A 14,715-nucleotide genomic window follows, 5' to 3' on the forward strand; every position below is an offset into this window, starting at 1 on the left:
CTGAAACTGGTATTAACACATGTTGGAACTGTTCTGCCCATAATGCTTCTTGGTGAATGATGTCTCCTCAGCATCAACTTTCGATCCCCTGTTTTGAACTAAAGTACGACAGACTTAATAGTGGTTACATCAGAATCTATTAATTCTATACAACCATTCTATACAATTGAAATTCACGAAAAGAAAAACTACAAAATAATTGTTATTTCACCTTGTTATATAGTGTGTGTTTCTGTTTTGGTGTAATCGAAACTATAGCTAGGAAGATTATTTGGTGACCGGTCATTTTATCTCCGGTCACTTCATCCCCGGTGATTTTATCCCAGGTCATTTCATCCCCCGGTCATTTCATCCCAGGTCACTTCATCCCCCGGTCATTTCTTCCCCAATTAAATATTTTTTCTTATTCATTGTTTAATTGTGCTGTTAAGGCTTTGACTTTAAGTCTTGCGGTTCAGCATTCACCCAGATAGTTTTCAGTGAGTACCATGAATTCATGCCTACAGGGCGTTTTGAGGTTGAAAACCTCTCTCGTCAACATTATTCTAAAGCAGACTACAGTCACCGTAGCTAAATATGGTTTTCAATTAAAAAAAAACAATTTCATAAATTTTTTTTTAGTTTAAAACCCCCCTACAGATGATTTTGAGGATAAAACGTCACTTTTCGATATAAAATCTAAAGCAAACTACAATCTTCTAATTCCAAGAGCGTTGTCAAGAGAGGTTACACATTTCTACCAGTGGATGGGCTCCATTAATAAAGTGCAGTGAAAGGTCATCTACCGAAATTGAAAAAAACTAAATGTGGCTCAACAAAATGTAATAAAATACTCAAAAGGCAAAGATAAAGGTACATTCCTAGTACCAAATGCTAGGACAAATTTGTACTAATGCTCCTTCTTCTCTAGTGCAATTAGAGCATTGAATGGGTTGCCTGAGCTAGACACGAAAACCAGTGACTTGGCAGAATATCACAACTTAAGAAAGACTCTATTTAGGAAACTGACTGCATATCACAGATACTTCCATTTTAGAATGACGTTTTAATGCATAGTGGGTTACCAAGATTTTTAAAGGTCCAATACTCTTTAAATACATAAAAAATATCTGTCGCGAAAATTCTGTTTTCGCGGATGGTCTTGCAACGCATCCTCCGCGAAAAACTTGTGATGAATGAGCATTCAAATATAGGGGAAGAATAAAAAGAATAACATTAATTTGTGGGAGCGATTGTACTCTATAGACCGCGGACTTGTAGTTACTTGTAACAAAAATTTCGGTCACAGGTTAGGTTTGTGTACGTTTCCATAGGCTTCAAAAGATTGCACTTTCCACTGGTCAAGGAACATGAAGACAATACACCAGACACAACCGAAGCACAGAACGCCTTGAATTGGTTGTCAGAGTAACAGAGAACGTTGAATGGTACTGTGATTTCTTACGTTCTATCGGCTGTTAATCAATAATTAATCAATAGTTAGGAGTGTAGAGAAGTTCTATTGATTTATTGAACTGAACATGTTTTATTTTCTTGTCAAGGTTATATCAATCTGTCCGTCTGACTTTCTGGTAAAAAGTTGGTACACGTAATTTCTCCCACACCCAATCTCGGATCAAACTGAATTTGTCACAATTATTTCTTTCACCTTACAACAAAGGTATATGTTTTAAAAACCAATCACGCTAAAATCAACCCAGATGTCCCTTTCTTTCTTCCCCTTCTCTAAATTTCCTATCTGGTGCAAATAAGTGATAGGATCATAGCGTAGTGAGAAAGCTTAAAGCATGAAATAGTGCTAAACAAAAACAATTGGTATCAAGCATAATACAAAACAAGGTTACAAAGATGTTTGTGTGGAAACACAAGTTCAAAATCGGCCCCCGAAGTGGTCCACCCAGGCAGGTAAAAAGGCAGGTTTTAATATTTTCATAAAATTATCAGAATGAAATTCTATCAAAGGCAAATGACAGAGAAGAATGGAGAAAGAAGGTTGACAGATCTTGTGTGGTGCTCCAACGGTTCAGCAGAGCAAGGGATAGGTTAAAGTAAATGTAAAGTTGAATATGAACATGGCCTAACTGATGCCTTATAATGATTAACAAAGTTTTTGTGTAAAAGGTTAATCTCTTATTCAAAGCCTCAAGAAAAAAAACTAACATTATCGTATATAGTTTTGGGATTGCCTTCCGCGAGGTGTTATTTGCGAAAATCTGAAAACCTACTTATTAATTGTTGTTTTAAATTATGTTCCACTTATATGCATACTAAATAAAATAGTTTCTCTTATAAAAAAAAAGGAAACAATTTTTTTGTAAATGTTGTAGTTAGTGTGACATAACTTATCTAACTTAGCAATACAATTGTAAAAAAAAATAATATTTTTTGACACAAAATCTAAAACCGTTTGCATAAATCTGCTAATGATATGGTAAATTATCATCTCCCTTACTAAATAACCTCCAGTGTTTGTTACTATTAATAGTAAATAGTTGTAAATATGGTGTATTCTTTATGAAACAAATTGCTTGCATAATTGATCTTAAAAAAATTTCGTTTTCAGAAAAGAAAAAAAGTAGCCGTCGCATCAGAACTTTCAATGGACTAAAATAATATGATATCGGATTTTCAATATCTTTTCTAGTTTACGAGATCTAAACGGGACGGACGGACAGACAGACAGACCACAGAAAAACTAATAGTGTCTTTTCTTCTTTCGGGGGCCGCCAAAAAATCCTTTAAAAAAAATACAAAGCTTATCTACAGTAAAAAAAAATGGGAGGAACAACTATATATCTCAATAGTGTAGAAGATATTCGATATCAAAGATAACTTATCAATAATTAATTAATTAATTAATAATAATTAATAATTAATTAACTTACAATTTATTTTCTTTTAATTGATTCATGTTTTGTAAGGTCTAATAAATATTTGTTTAAATTTCAACAAAGAATAGGTGTGTGAGAGATAATGTTTTCAATTATTTAAAAGGACGAAACACTACATATTTTGCCGTATCTGTGAATACTGAAGGATTAATTTCACTTGTTGGTTCTAAACAAAATAATTAATTACTAGAAATTAATTGACTAATTGGTAAATTGTTCTTATTTATTCATGCATTTTCTATGCCAATGAATAATTGTGCAAAGTTTCAACTTGATCAAAGAATGGGTGTTGGAGGAATAACGTGTACAAACTTTTTACCAGTCAGACAGATAGACAGACATAGTGAGTTATTATAAGCTTTGTAACAATATCTATAATTGCACATATTTTTGGTTGTTGGTCTACATCTATTACACATTTAATTACATGACTGATCCAACTAAGCTTAGTAGTTGTTTTTTTTTCAAATAATTTTTAATGTTTTCTTTGTGAGAGAGATTAATTCAAATGGTGGCTTATTAGTTAAATTATTCCAGGACACCTATTCGGTTTGGAAAACATGCACTAAGTCATAACTAGAGGGCACAGACATCAAGTGGAAGTAAGAAAGAGTACATTAGGACCTACTCACCACTTCGATTTCTTGAGGATAAAAAAAACATGGCAAACGCCAGTACCACGACGACTAAGATAATTCTCAACACTCGCTGCATTTTATCTGACAAAATTGTTCATCTTTAGGCACAAGTAATTCCTGTATTTTGACTCTTGTTCTGTTTGGTCACTATGACTTGTACGCCTGTTTATTTTTCAGTCTGTTTTATTTGTAATGTAAACCAGAAATATTTTATATTGAACGCTGCCAATGAGTCGCTGAAAAAAAAAAAGAGAAAGATTATCAATTGGTTTCCTTAAAACATTACAGAATGTTCTTTTGCTTAAATATTGATGATGAAGGTGGCTAAATGGTAAAGCGCTTGGTTTCCGAACCAAAGTCCTGGTTTTGAATTTCTGACTGGGATTTCGGGTGTCTCTTAGTCTGCCTAGCTCTTATGGGTACCTGACATTAGTTGGGAAAAAAGTAAAGAGGTTGGTCATTGTGCTGACCACATGACAGCCTCGTTAACCGTTGGCAAAGAAACATATGGAGATTAGATCATTTTCACTGTAGATCGCAAGTTCTGAAAGAGGAAGTTTTCTTAAATACAAATGACAGATTTGATGCAATGGCGTCACTAGGGGCTGCGGGGTGTAGACCGCACCGGGTAACACCCACCCAAGTGGTAAAAATGAAATTTTCCAAAATGCAACTTTTAAAAATAAAAAATAAAAACTATCTCGAATGTGGAAGTTTAGTATCAACGTGTTCCAGTCCTTCTTAATTAAATTCTATTTGACTTGTAATCAACCTACAATGAGAAAAATAATTAGTTGTAGACGCAAGGAGAAAGAGTTTCTGAAGTTCAGAAATACAGATCAACACTTAGCGTTCGACAACTCTGAGTGAGGCGCTCCCCCACACACCTTATTGTTGCAAGATTCCTTATTTTCTTGCTATTTTCCAGGGTGATTCCTATGGACGCTATCATACGCTATTTTGAAATCTAAAAAAAAACTGATAAACATTCTTTTTTGTCTTTCCATTCATTGCTGAACGATGGTTCTTTTTTAATACTTATTACTTATGAGAAGACTTTTACAAGTTTTTTATTTCTTCATGGTACATTGAAAACTAAAGACTTAAACATTTCAATGTATTGAAGATTTTCAGCTATTAGGGTAACTATGAATAGCTATCTATTTTGTGTATCCAGTATACAAAACATAGGTAAGTGTTGAGTAACTATGTACTTTCTATGTCCTAGGTCTGTGTCTGATACAATTTTTACACTTATTATCAACGTAGAATTAAATTTCTAAGCCCTTTTGCTTGAAGCATCAGCTGATTTTGACACCCAATGCGCCTTACGTGCTGGAGGATCTAAGTCAAAGTCTAAGTCAAAGTCTAAGTCAAAGTCTAAGTCAAAGTCTAAGTCAAAGTCTAAGTCAAAGTCTAAGTCAAAGTCTAAGTTGAGGTCTAAGAACCTCCAGGTTGACGTGTACCTAGCTCGTGACTGACACTTGCTGGAAGCTATGGTTTCAAAAGATAAACTAAAAATAGAAGAGAGAATCCTTGCGGTTTAAAACCTCGAATATTAGTTGTTGTACCGCAAATTACTGATTTAATTATCATTATTAGTTGGTTGTCGTTTATTTGTCATGTAATAAGACGCCTTGCCTGTTGCTAAAAATAACCGAAGTTGTCTAATAGGTCTCCAATATTCTTCTTCAAAAAACGATTCACAGAAATTCTTGGCGTGAGAGTGACGTGCTTGGAGAGGAAGTAAACAGATCACTAAAAAATCAATAGGTACCCCATGAGTCCAGAGCACTTGGCAAGGAAAGAGAGCCTTTAAAATCTCTAATAAAATTTGTTACATGTTTCGGTTGTTCAGAGTTGAAGACAAGTCCAAACCTCCCGCAGGACGACGGTGGTAGGGTGTAAACCCGAACCATTGAGACGACTAAAAAAAAAGGGCAGAGTAGTAGCCACCTCTGCACCTCGTTCCAAGATAAGGACAGTTAAAAAAATATTTAACGGTCGTTCATCTGCTTGCAAGCTTCTTAGACAGAAAGTAACTTACAGGACAGTATGTGTGCATGGTTTAATTTTGTACATTGTTCTAAGGTCCAAAGTTTAACCCTGTAAAGAACAATCAATAATGCAATATTCTAACAAATAAGTTCAATATACAATGTATAAACACAGGGAAAGTGTAACAAAAACAATACAAATATGTCGTCAGTCCAATTTCAACAAATGTTAACACAACAGTGTGGCACTTTAAGGGCATTCCCGGCAGCAAGGTCGATAATGCTAGACGCTTATCTGCTTTTTGCATGCAGATGTTTGAGTCGGAAGTAAGGTTCTCCTTATGTGTTTAGCAGATCTCCTTTCCAACTGGACAATCATTATTAAGCTGTAAATCTCGCTGCAGCTAAAAGAAAAAAAAAATGGCTGTTCAGAAAAGTTGGGACCAAAAAACGATACAGGCTGAAATTTGACAAGACTTGAAAAGCGCCAGGTAGAAAATAGAAGTGTAAAGCACTTTCTTTGAGCTGTTTTATTTTTCAAAGCTTATATCAATTCATTTTGTCTGTCTGTCTGTCTGTCTAATAAAAATTTGAACACGTTTTTTCTTTCACTTCCAATTCATGGATCATATTGAAACTTGGTACAATTATTCACAGTGTTAGGAAACATGAATCAATCAAAAGAAAATTAACAATTAGTTAATTAAATAGTGGTAATTAATTTTGTTTGATATCGAAAAGGGGAAATAAATATTACAATATTGAGAGATATGGTTGTAAATATGTAGTTCTTTCCCTAATATGACCGTTGTTTTTGTTTTTTCTAAGTATTTTTATATTTCGCTTGTTTTTTGTAAAACTAAACAATATACAATATAGTGGGAAGCGTGGTCGAGAGACTAAGTGCGCTTGAACTTGGCTACCTATCAAGGGGGCTCGAGGTTCGACACCCGAATCGAGCAGAGTTGTGTTTACCGAGCGCCTAAAGGCAGCACGGAAAAATCTTCAACAAGATCCCCCAACCCTCATTGGTCCAGAACTGAGATTGGACAAAAGCGCTCTGAGCATGCTATAAGCATGAAAGTAGTGCTATAAAAGCCATAATTTATTTATACAGATTGGCAGGGTTGTTGTTTTTATTATTATTGTTTTTTTTGCTTTGGTCCTTCTGGCCGGGCTCCCCAAAGTCTATCAACGAAATTAAACTCAACAAATAATGCAAACGGACGAGCGTACAGTATTTAACAACAATCATTAATTAGCAAATGTTTCATGATAAGATATAAGTAACAGCTCGTACATAGCAGTCAAAGAAAGCAAATACTCACTATTACATATTAAGTAATCATTCAGTTGAAAGTATATTATTACGTAACGATTATTGATAACGATATAAGCCGGGCCCACACGGCCCACAACCAAACAAGGATCAAGCTCAGTCTAAAGAGCAAAGACCAGGTATAGCTTATACTTTCTTCTTCTTCTTCTTCTTAAACTGTCAGGTAGAGTTGAGCCTTCGGCTCTTGGAACTCTAGGCCAGCAAAAGTGAACAAAAGCTCCATCTCACCGGCCTGAATGAGAGCAATGTACACTGTTCTGTCTGACGGGTGGGTCAAACTCGCGGTAACAGACCGCGTACATTTTCCTTTTTTATACCAGGCTAACTGTGCGGGACACGCCAATTATGTAACGGCTCCTTGAGGAACAGCGCCTGGATTGTGACAAGGTTGAGGGAGTTTTTTTACAACTCTGCGCAGTGCAATGAGGATGCTCTCGCACCCACTAAGACACCCTTTACCCTAATCGTTTCCTCTTACGATCGTTTCCACCCGGGCGCCACTATGAGGCAGGGTAGCATGCCCGGGCATAGCTGATACACAGCTCGCAGATAAGCTCTACACAAGCTTAACTCTATCACAAAGTCCCAAGCCTGAGCCCTAACCAAGGCAAATATGAATTTCTATTATCCCACGTCGAACAATAATAGTAAACTGACATAGAGCAAGAAAAGGCTAGAACAAAGAACGAGCCATCCCAGCCAAAACACAAGAAGCAACGCCATTGGCACAGTACGTCTATGTCAACAGCGAACACTATACTAGTTCTTCTGGTCCACGTCCTGTGGTGCCCAACAGGAAGACACGGACTTAAGAATCACTTCAACAGATTAGGTTTGACTTTAACAAAAAAAAATTAAAAAATATGAGCAACAAAAAACAAAATGGGGGTAGAGTAGAAGTTACCTCTCCATTTCGTATTTCCCCATTGTTCTCTCATTTCGTTCTTCTACCTCAGCCTATTGTGATAGTAGAGAGTTAGACTTGATGTAGACATGTAGACTAGCACAGGAGTCAGTTTTATTACAATGAGAAAAACAACAACAGAAACAAAATAACTTTAAATGTCCAGTTTTTGGAATCTAACTAAATGTAAGCATATATTGTCCCGGCCCAGCTCTATATACCAAAAGGAGCTCTCCTTTCTTTGCTAAAAGTTTTTTTTTTCGGGGGAATTAGAAATAAAAACATGGCTGACATGTCAACAATAGGAAAGGATCAGATTCTGCTGTTCAATAAAGTGTAATACCAATCAGACGCTACAAAGGATAATATTTTTATACTTGTCAGCTCTAACAACAGCTTGAAGTAAGAATTTAGGTTTAAATAACTAGATCTAGTAGACACTTCCATAATAGGCTACATCGGACAGAATTTGATATGTAAACTTTTCATTTCAAAGTAAAGAGATTTCAAGCCATGGTATTGAAGTAAAATAGTAAGTCTGTGTCAAGATGAATGTATTCAAAATATAAAGAATGGATGCATATGTAGTTTAATTGTATTGTCCCTTATTGAGATACTGCATGCCCACTATCATGTTTCTAGAATTTTGCGGTGAGCATTATTCTTTTTCACTAAGCCACATAGAAAATAAATTCATTAATATTAGAAAAAAAAAAGGAAAATGCATAAAACAAAACGTAATGGAAAGTTTCAAAATCAGCTTAGAATAGCGTGTTGTCTCTTATCAATTCATGCAAACAAGATGGAATGTTATATAATGTTAAAAATATTTATAATTATTCCTATTATTTCCTATTGTAATTTTCTTGTGTAATATTGAAGTATATGTTAAAAAAAAAAAGTATAAAAAAAAATAATTTTACATAAGGCGAAAAACTGCACATTTACTGGATATTCTCTCAATACTGTAAGATTTAGCTCCTTTTTCTCTATATATAAAAAATCAATTATTACTTATTAATTAACTAATCAGAAGTGTTATAAAAAAGGTGTGTAGAACGGTACCAGACAGACGAAGTGATTTGCAACAAGCTTTATACAAACAATTCTGTTGAGCTTTATGCTTTAATACTAATAATTTTGTAGTGTGGATTTTATTTTATAGAAATTTTTAAGTAAGAATAAAATAAAGCGAGGAGAACAACATTTTTAACTCATTCATTACAAAAAATCGAAAAAAAAGCTCAATTTCGAATATAAAATGATGTTTAAGTATCAGTACTAAGAAAGTAGATAAACGAAACACGAAAACAAGATCAATTGTATAACTGGAAAAGAAAAGAAAATCCGCTTCAATTTAAAATAAATTCCAAAGCAATGAAAATGTCCTTAATATTTGAATGAAGCAGTAGGCCTACCTATAAATATAATTTTCTTCATGGCTCAATAGTTTGGACACCAAGTAATGGAAAGATCACTCTTTTATTTCTGCAGGTTGGACGGACTAGAGTTACCCCACGTAATTTTAGAGGCGAAAAAAAGGGGAGAACAAGTAGTATTCACCCGTCACTAAATAGCAGGGCCGAACTTAACCATTGTGGGGCCCAATGTGAAATGGATTTCGCGGGGCCCAGTTTTAGGTATGGATACGAGTTTGTATTAGAAAATATATTCGGCTTTGCATTTTATTCATTTTTACTACGCACAGAATTATTACACGTGTATTATTGCGTGTAGCGAAGTCATTCAGTATATCATAAGAACTCTACATAGATCACGCTCAATAGCAAGAATTACCAAATGTTTTAATCTATCTACGAGAATTGTTGACCTCAAGTAATTCTTCATAAGTTTGAGGCGCGAGAAGCTTCTTTCATTTGATTCCACAACAACATAATGTTTTTTTATCGACCGTAAGATTGACGTTTTCTATATTAAATGACACACCAAAATGACGATTTGTGTGTATATATTTCAGGAGATCTGTATGAGTTTTCTAAAGATTTTAACAATTTCGGGATATTTCTAGGACTTTTTCGTATATTTTGCAATTTCATGAGATTTCCAGGAGGTCCTGGTAAATTGAAAGGAGGTAAATCTGTTATAAGTTATAAAATGGTTTAATTTAATAATTTATACACCTAGAATTAGCGCGGGTCCTATGAATGTGCGGGGCCCACTACGTTCGCATAAGTTGCAGTGGCCTAAGGCCGGCCCTGCAAAATAGCGTATGCTACGCCGCCGGTCGACTAGAGGATTGCTCGGCCAACTTACTGTTATAACCTTGCCATGCACACCGCCATCCAAGATAATGCAGAAGGTGCGCACTATTAGACACTAGACTGAGACAGATGTTGACATTAGAAGAAAGAGAACAAGTCCCGCCCAAGTCTAGAGCTCATGAAGATTAAGACTAAGACTAAAACTAAGACTAAGACTAAGACTGCTTTATTGATCCTTACGGAAATTTGTTGTGATTACAATGACTCTTTTCTCATATAAAGAGAACACAACAGAAAAATACACATAAATACAACAGACAACATAAAGAGTTCATTCAGCGACAACACACAGGTATCTTGGTGCATTTCATATTCAAGGCAGACGTTGTTTTATGTGTGTGTGTGTAAAATGTAAATTATGTAAATAAATATCGTTTCCTCGTTGAGTTGCCTCCTTCAGTTATTACATTACATTATGCAAACTTCACAAGAAGGTAACCCAGAAACTATTCAAAGTAAATTGTGAATACACCAGATATAATAAATCTATCACCATTTAGGCGTATACCAGTCTGTGTACAACAATGCCAGTTTCTTCATAGTTTACAGATATGAGTAAAGATACACTGCCTAGAGATATGATTACAAGAGAAATCAATGCAAGGTGAGCGTTCTTGACAAGACGCCTTGAACAGCTCACACACACACGCACGCACATACACACAGACAGAGTCGTACTTCATCCGTTGCGTGTCTGCCTTGTCAATTTAGCGATTTTTTATTTCTTATGTGTTTTCTCGGGAAACAAAGACGCCAATGGGTTAATGGAGTCAGTATATCTGCGCACAGGCCGGTCTATCCTTCGGACAAGTATTTACAGTCTCCAAGGTCCGAGATTCAGGACACGATGACGTAAAAGAATGGTGCCCCCAATGATCCCCCCCCCCTCCCAGCAGGGATAAGAAGGTATAAGGGAAGTGACGGCATATGTTGTCATTTAGATATAGGTTTCTAAACAATAGATGACATGACATTTCCTTTGCGAGGTAACACTCCTTTCTGAGCTCATTTTCTACCAACAGCTGTTACTATTTTAGCTATTCACTGTCTTCATCACGCATAGTCTTATTCTTTCTTTAATTTCTTTTTTCTGTTTCTTCTTCTCTCTTTTTCTTTCTCTCTCTCTCTCTCGCACTCTCTCTTTCTAACCTTCTTTTTCTCTTTTTTCTTTCTCTTTTTTTCTCTCTTTCTTTCTCTCTCTCTCTCTCTCTTTCTCTCTTTTTTGTTTCTCTTTTTTTCTCTCTTTCTTTTTCTCTCTCACTCTTTTTCTCTCTTTCTCTTTTTCTTTCTCTCTTTTTCTCTGTCTTTCTCTCATTTTCTTTTATCACTCTTTTACTCTCTGTTTTCTATTTTCTATATCAATGTCTGTTTCTCTCTCTTTTCTTTCTCTCTCTCTCTCTCTCTCTCTCTCTGGCTTCTGAAAGAGACAACTAGGTAACTCTTACAAATATCCGCGAGACCCACGTTTCAAAGCTACAGAAAAATAATAACAGGAAACGACTGCAAAAAAAGAGACTTCAAAGCAACTCCTCAGTTAACAATAACATTGGGTAAGGCATAATCTATCGGTCAAAGCTGGCTCTACATAGCCATGTAAAATACTGCACTATCCATATTCCTAGAAATCAAAGACAAGCCTTATTATACTCACGGAAAAATCAATAACATTTTAAAGTACTGGTTTCAAAGCCCCGAGGATACTGAAGGAACAATAAGAGTCAATACAGTATCATTTAACTGAATCAATAACTTCTCTTCTTCAACTCGAAGTTACAGTCCCATCGCATTAATATATTTAGTATAGGCCTATCTGGCATTCTAAGTGTTGGTCAAGTCGTCCGCCATTTTAACAGATTAAGACCTAAATACATTAATACATCTACTGTACCAAGCCATCAATTTTTTAGTGTCCATCATTAATATTTATGTATATTAAGAGTGGCCAGAATTTTTTTTTTTTGGGGGGGGGATTTTTCTCCTCCCCTCCCCTCAAAAAAAAATATGTGTGTGTGTGTACATATTAATCTTTTAATCTTTCTTACATTCTCACTCTTCATTCTTTCGGAAAACGTTTATTGTACTCTAGGCTGGGTCTTCCTGGAGCTAGTGGAGAAATTGTAGACTCCCCGCCAACGCCAGCAAAAGAGGTCTGGGGGAGCGATGTGAGCTCATCCAGCGCGGAGCGGAGCCCCGCCGCCAAGCACTATTTCCGGTACTGAAAGCCAACAAAATGCATATTCTGAGGTATCTACAGTATATTATCCTGCTAAAAAGATGTATTTAAAAAACCTTATGTGCTATTCTTACTGACTTTGATCCTCCCGCGTCGTTCAGCGCATTGGGCGGCTGGCTGCTTCCACAAAAATCTGTCATTAGCAATATCTAAAGCCTCTTCCCACCTGCTCTGAGGACCTCCATTAAAATGTGGCTCCAAGTTGTACTAGGATCTCCCTGTTGGTGCTTTCCTTGTAATGGCCTCCATGTCATCGCAACTCTTATTATATGTAATTCATTTTGTCGGAGAACATGTCCCGCAAACCTCATGCGACGCTCTGTCACAACCTTACTAAGGGGTCGACTCCCTGTTCGGTATAGGATTTCCTTGATTGAGAACCGATCTTTATAACTGACTCCTAAAATCCGTCTTAGCCATCTTTGATGAGCCACATTTAGTCTATCTATTTCAATTTTGACAGATGACTATTCACTGCACTTTATTAATGGAGCCCAGCCACTGGTAGAAATGTATAACCTCTCTTGGCTACCCTCTTGGAATTAGGTGACTGTAGTTTGCTTTAGATTTTATATCGAAAAGGGAAGTTTTATCGTCAAAATCATTTTTTTTTCTGTAGAGTTTGTTTTTTTTAAATTCAAAATCCCCGTAGCTACTCTCATTTTAAACACAAAACCCCTCTTGGCTAAGCCCATAGAATCTAGTAACTGAAGTAAGGATAGTCTTATATTGAGGAGGGGATTTTATTGTAAACTTCGGAGGGGGGTTTAAAATGAAAATTTTCCTTAGCTGTGCTCTTAGAATTTGTTGATCATCGTTTGCATTCTTTTTTTTTTTTGTTTTTGTTTTATGGAAGAGGAGGATTCGACTGAAAAACCCCTGGTAGGGGGTTTTAAACTCAAAACCCCCTTGGCTGCGCTGGAGCAGGTGATGGTTTAGTATTAAAATCTCACCTAAAATGAACAGAATCAAAGCAAAAAATCAGTCACTAAATTCCGATGAGGAATTCATTTCTAGGGGTGGGGGTTGAACCGCAACCCCCCTCCCGGCTACGCTCTCTCTCTCTCTCTCTATATATATATATATAGAGAGAGAGAGAACGAGAGAGAGAGAGAGAGAGAGAATGCGCATTAATGCATTTACTGTAGGCCTACCAACCAATCTAAGTGTTGATGATGGCGTCCATCATTTCAATATATACGTTCTTTTTTTTCAAGACTAGAGAACCCAGTCTGCACAAAGGAACAGTTTCAGTTGTTTTATTTAAGCTTATCTTATCTTCTTATCTTATATAATACAGACGTTACTTCAAAAAAGAAGATGATTACGTCCTACGCGTCATGCATTTAGTCATGCATATTTACCAATGACTTAAATTCTGCCAAGTCACTGGTTTTCCTGGCTAGCTCAGGCAACCCATTCCATGCTCTAATAGCACTAGGGAAGAAGGAGTATTTGTACAAATTTGTCCTAGCATATGGGACGAGGAATGTGCCTTTATCTTTGTGTCTTTAAGAGTATTTTATTAAATTTTGTTTTTGTATTTGAAGATTATGGTTCAGTGTTTTATGTATGATTGCTACTTTACTTTTGAGCCTTCTGTCCTGAAGGCTTTCTAAATTTAGTAATTTTACTAAAGGTGTTACTCTAGTCAAATGTGAATATTCGTTTGTTATGAATCTCACTGCTCTATTTTGTGTCTGTTCCAGTTTCTTAATGTTTTCTTGAGTTGAAGGGTCCCAAACAGAGGATGCATATTCTATTATTGGCCTAACCAAGGTTAAATAACATTTTAGTTTTATGTTCTTATTTGATTTATAGAAATTTCGTTTAATAAATCCTAATGCTTTGTTTGATTTTTGTAGTTTCATCAATATGTGGATTCCATGACAGTTTTTCATTTATTATAACACCTAGGTATTTTGCGTTTTTAGTCTGTGTTACTGGTTTGCCATGAATAAGATAAGTGGAATTAATTTGTTTTAGTTTTTTTGTTGCTTCACAGCTATTAGCAATTAAGTCTTTTAGAACTAGACTTAGGTCGAGACTAACAGGACGTGACGTAAATGGCAAATATGGCGTCAATATCTGTGAATGGACATGTTCAAGTGCAACTAAAACAATGTCAAGAACGCCACATTGACACTTGGTGTTGGTACCTAAATAATAAATACTTAGTTACGCCCAAGTGTCAAATATATTTTATAATCCTAAATAAGTGAAACTTAACTCATATTATAATTTGTAATAACTTACAAATAAATCTCTAGATCTAGTAGTTAAGTGCAATAATATTTATTTTAGATAAGTCTAATGCATAGACTTATATATTTTATCTTGACTGGAAACCGGAAACAAATTTTTATCCGCGATTGATTGTTTCACAGACCTATATATATATACCTATAGATTTTTATGTACGTAACTCTTT

The 14,715-nt window shown here is 35.6% G+C and overlaps 1 protein-coding gene across 8 annotated transcripts in view; it reads right to left on the reverse strand.

The window, feature by feature from the left end:
- Nucleotides 1-14,715, reverse strand: part of LOC106073776 (uncharacterized) — an 80,758-nt gene that overhangs the window by 30,789 nt on the left and 35,254 nt on the right. For all 8 annotated transcript variants that reach the window (XM_056015324.1, XM_056015327.1, XM_056015329.1 and 5 more), the window contains exon 2: nucleotides 3,524-3,765. In XM_056015324.1, coding sequence (XP_055871299.1) covers nucleotides 3,524-3,605 — 82 coding nt within the window. In that variant the 5' untranslated portion in view covers nucleotides 3,606-3,765. The remainder of the gene's footprint in view (nucleotides 1-3,523; nucleotides 3,766-14,715) is intronic.

This window comes from Biomphalaria glabrata, chromosome 17 (genome assembly GCF_947242115.1).
Source record: "Biomphalaria glabrata chromosome 17, xgBioGlab47.1, whole genome shotgun sequence".
NCBI lineage: Eukaryota > Metazoa > Mollusca > Gastropoda > Planorbidae > Biomphalaria > Biomphalaria glabrata.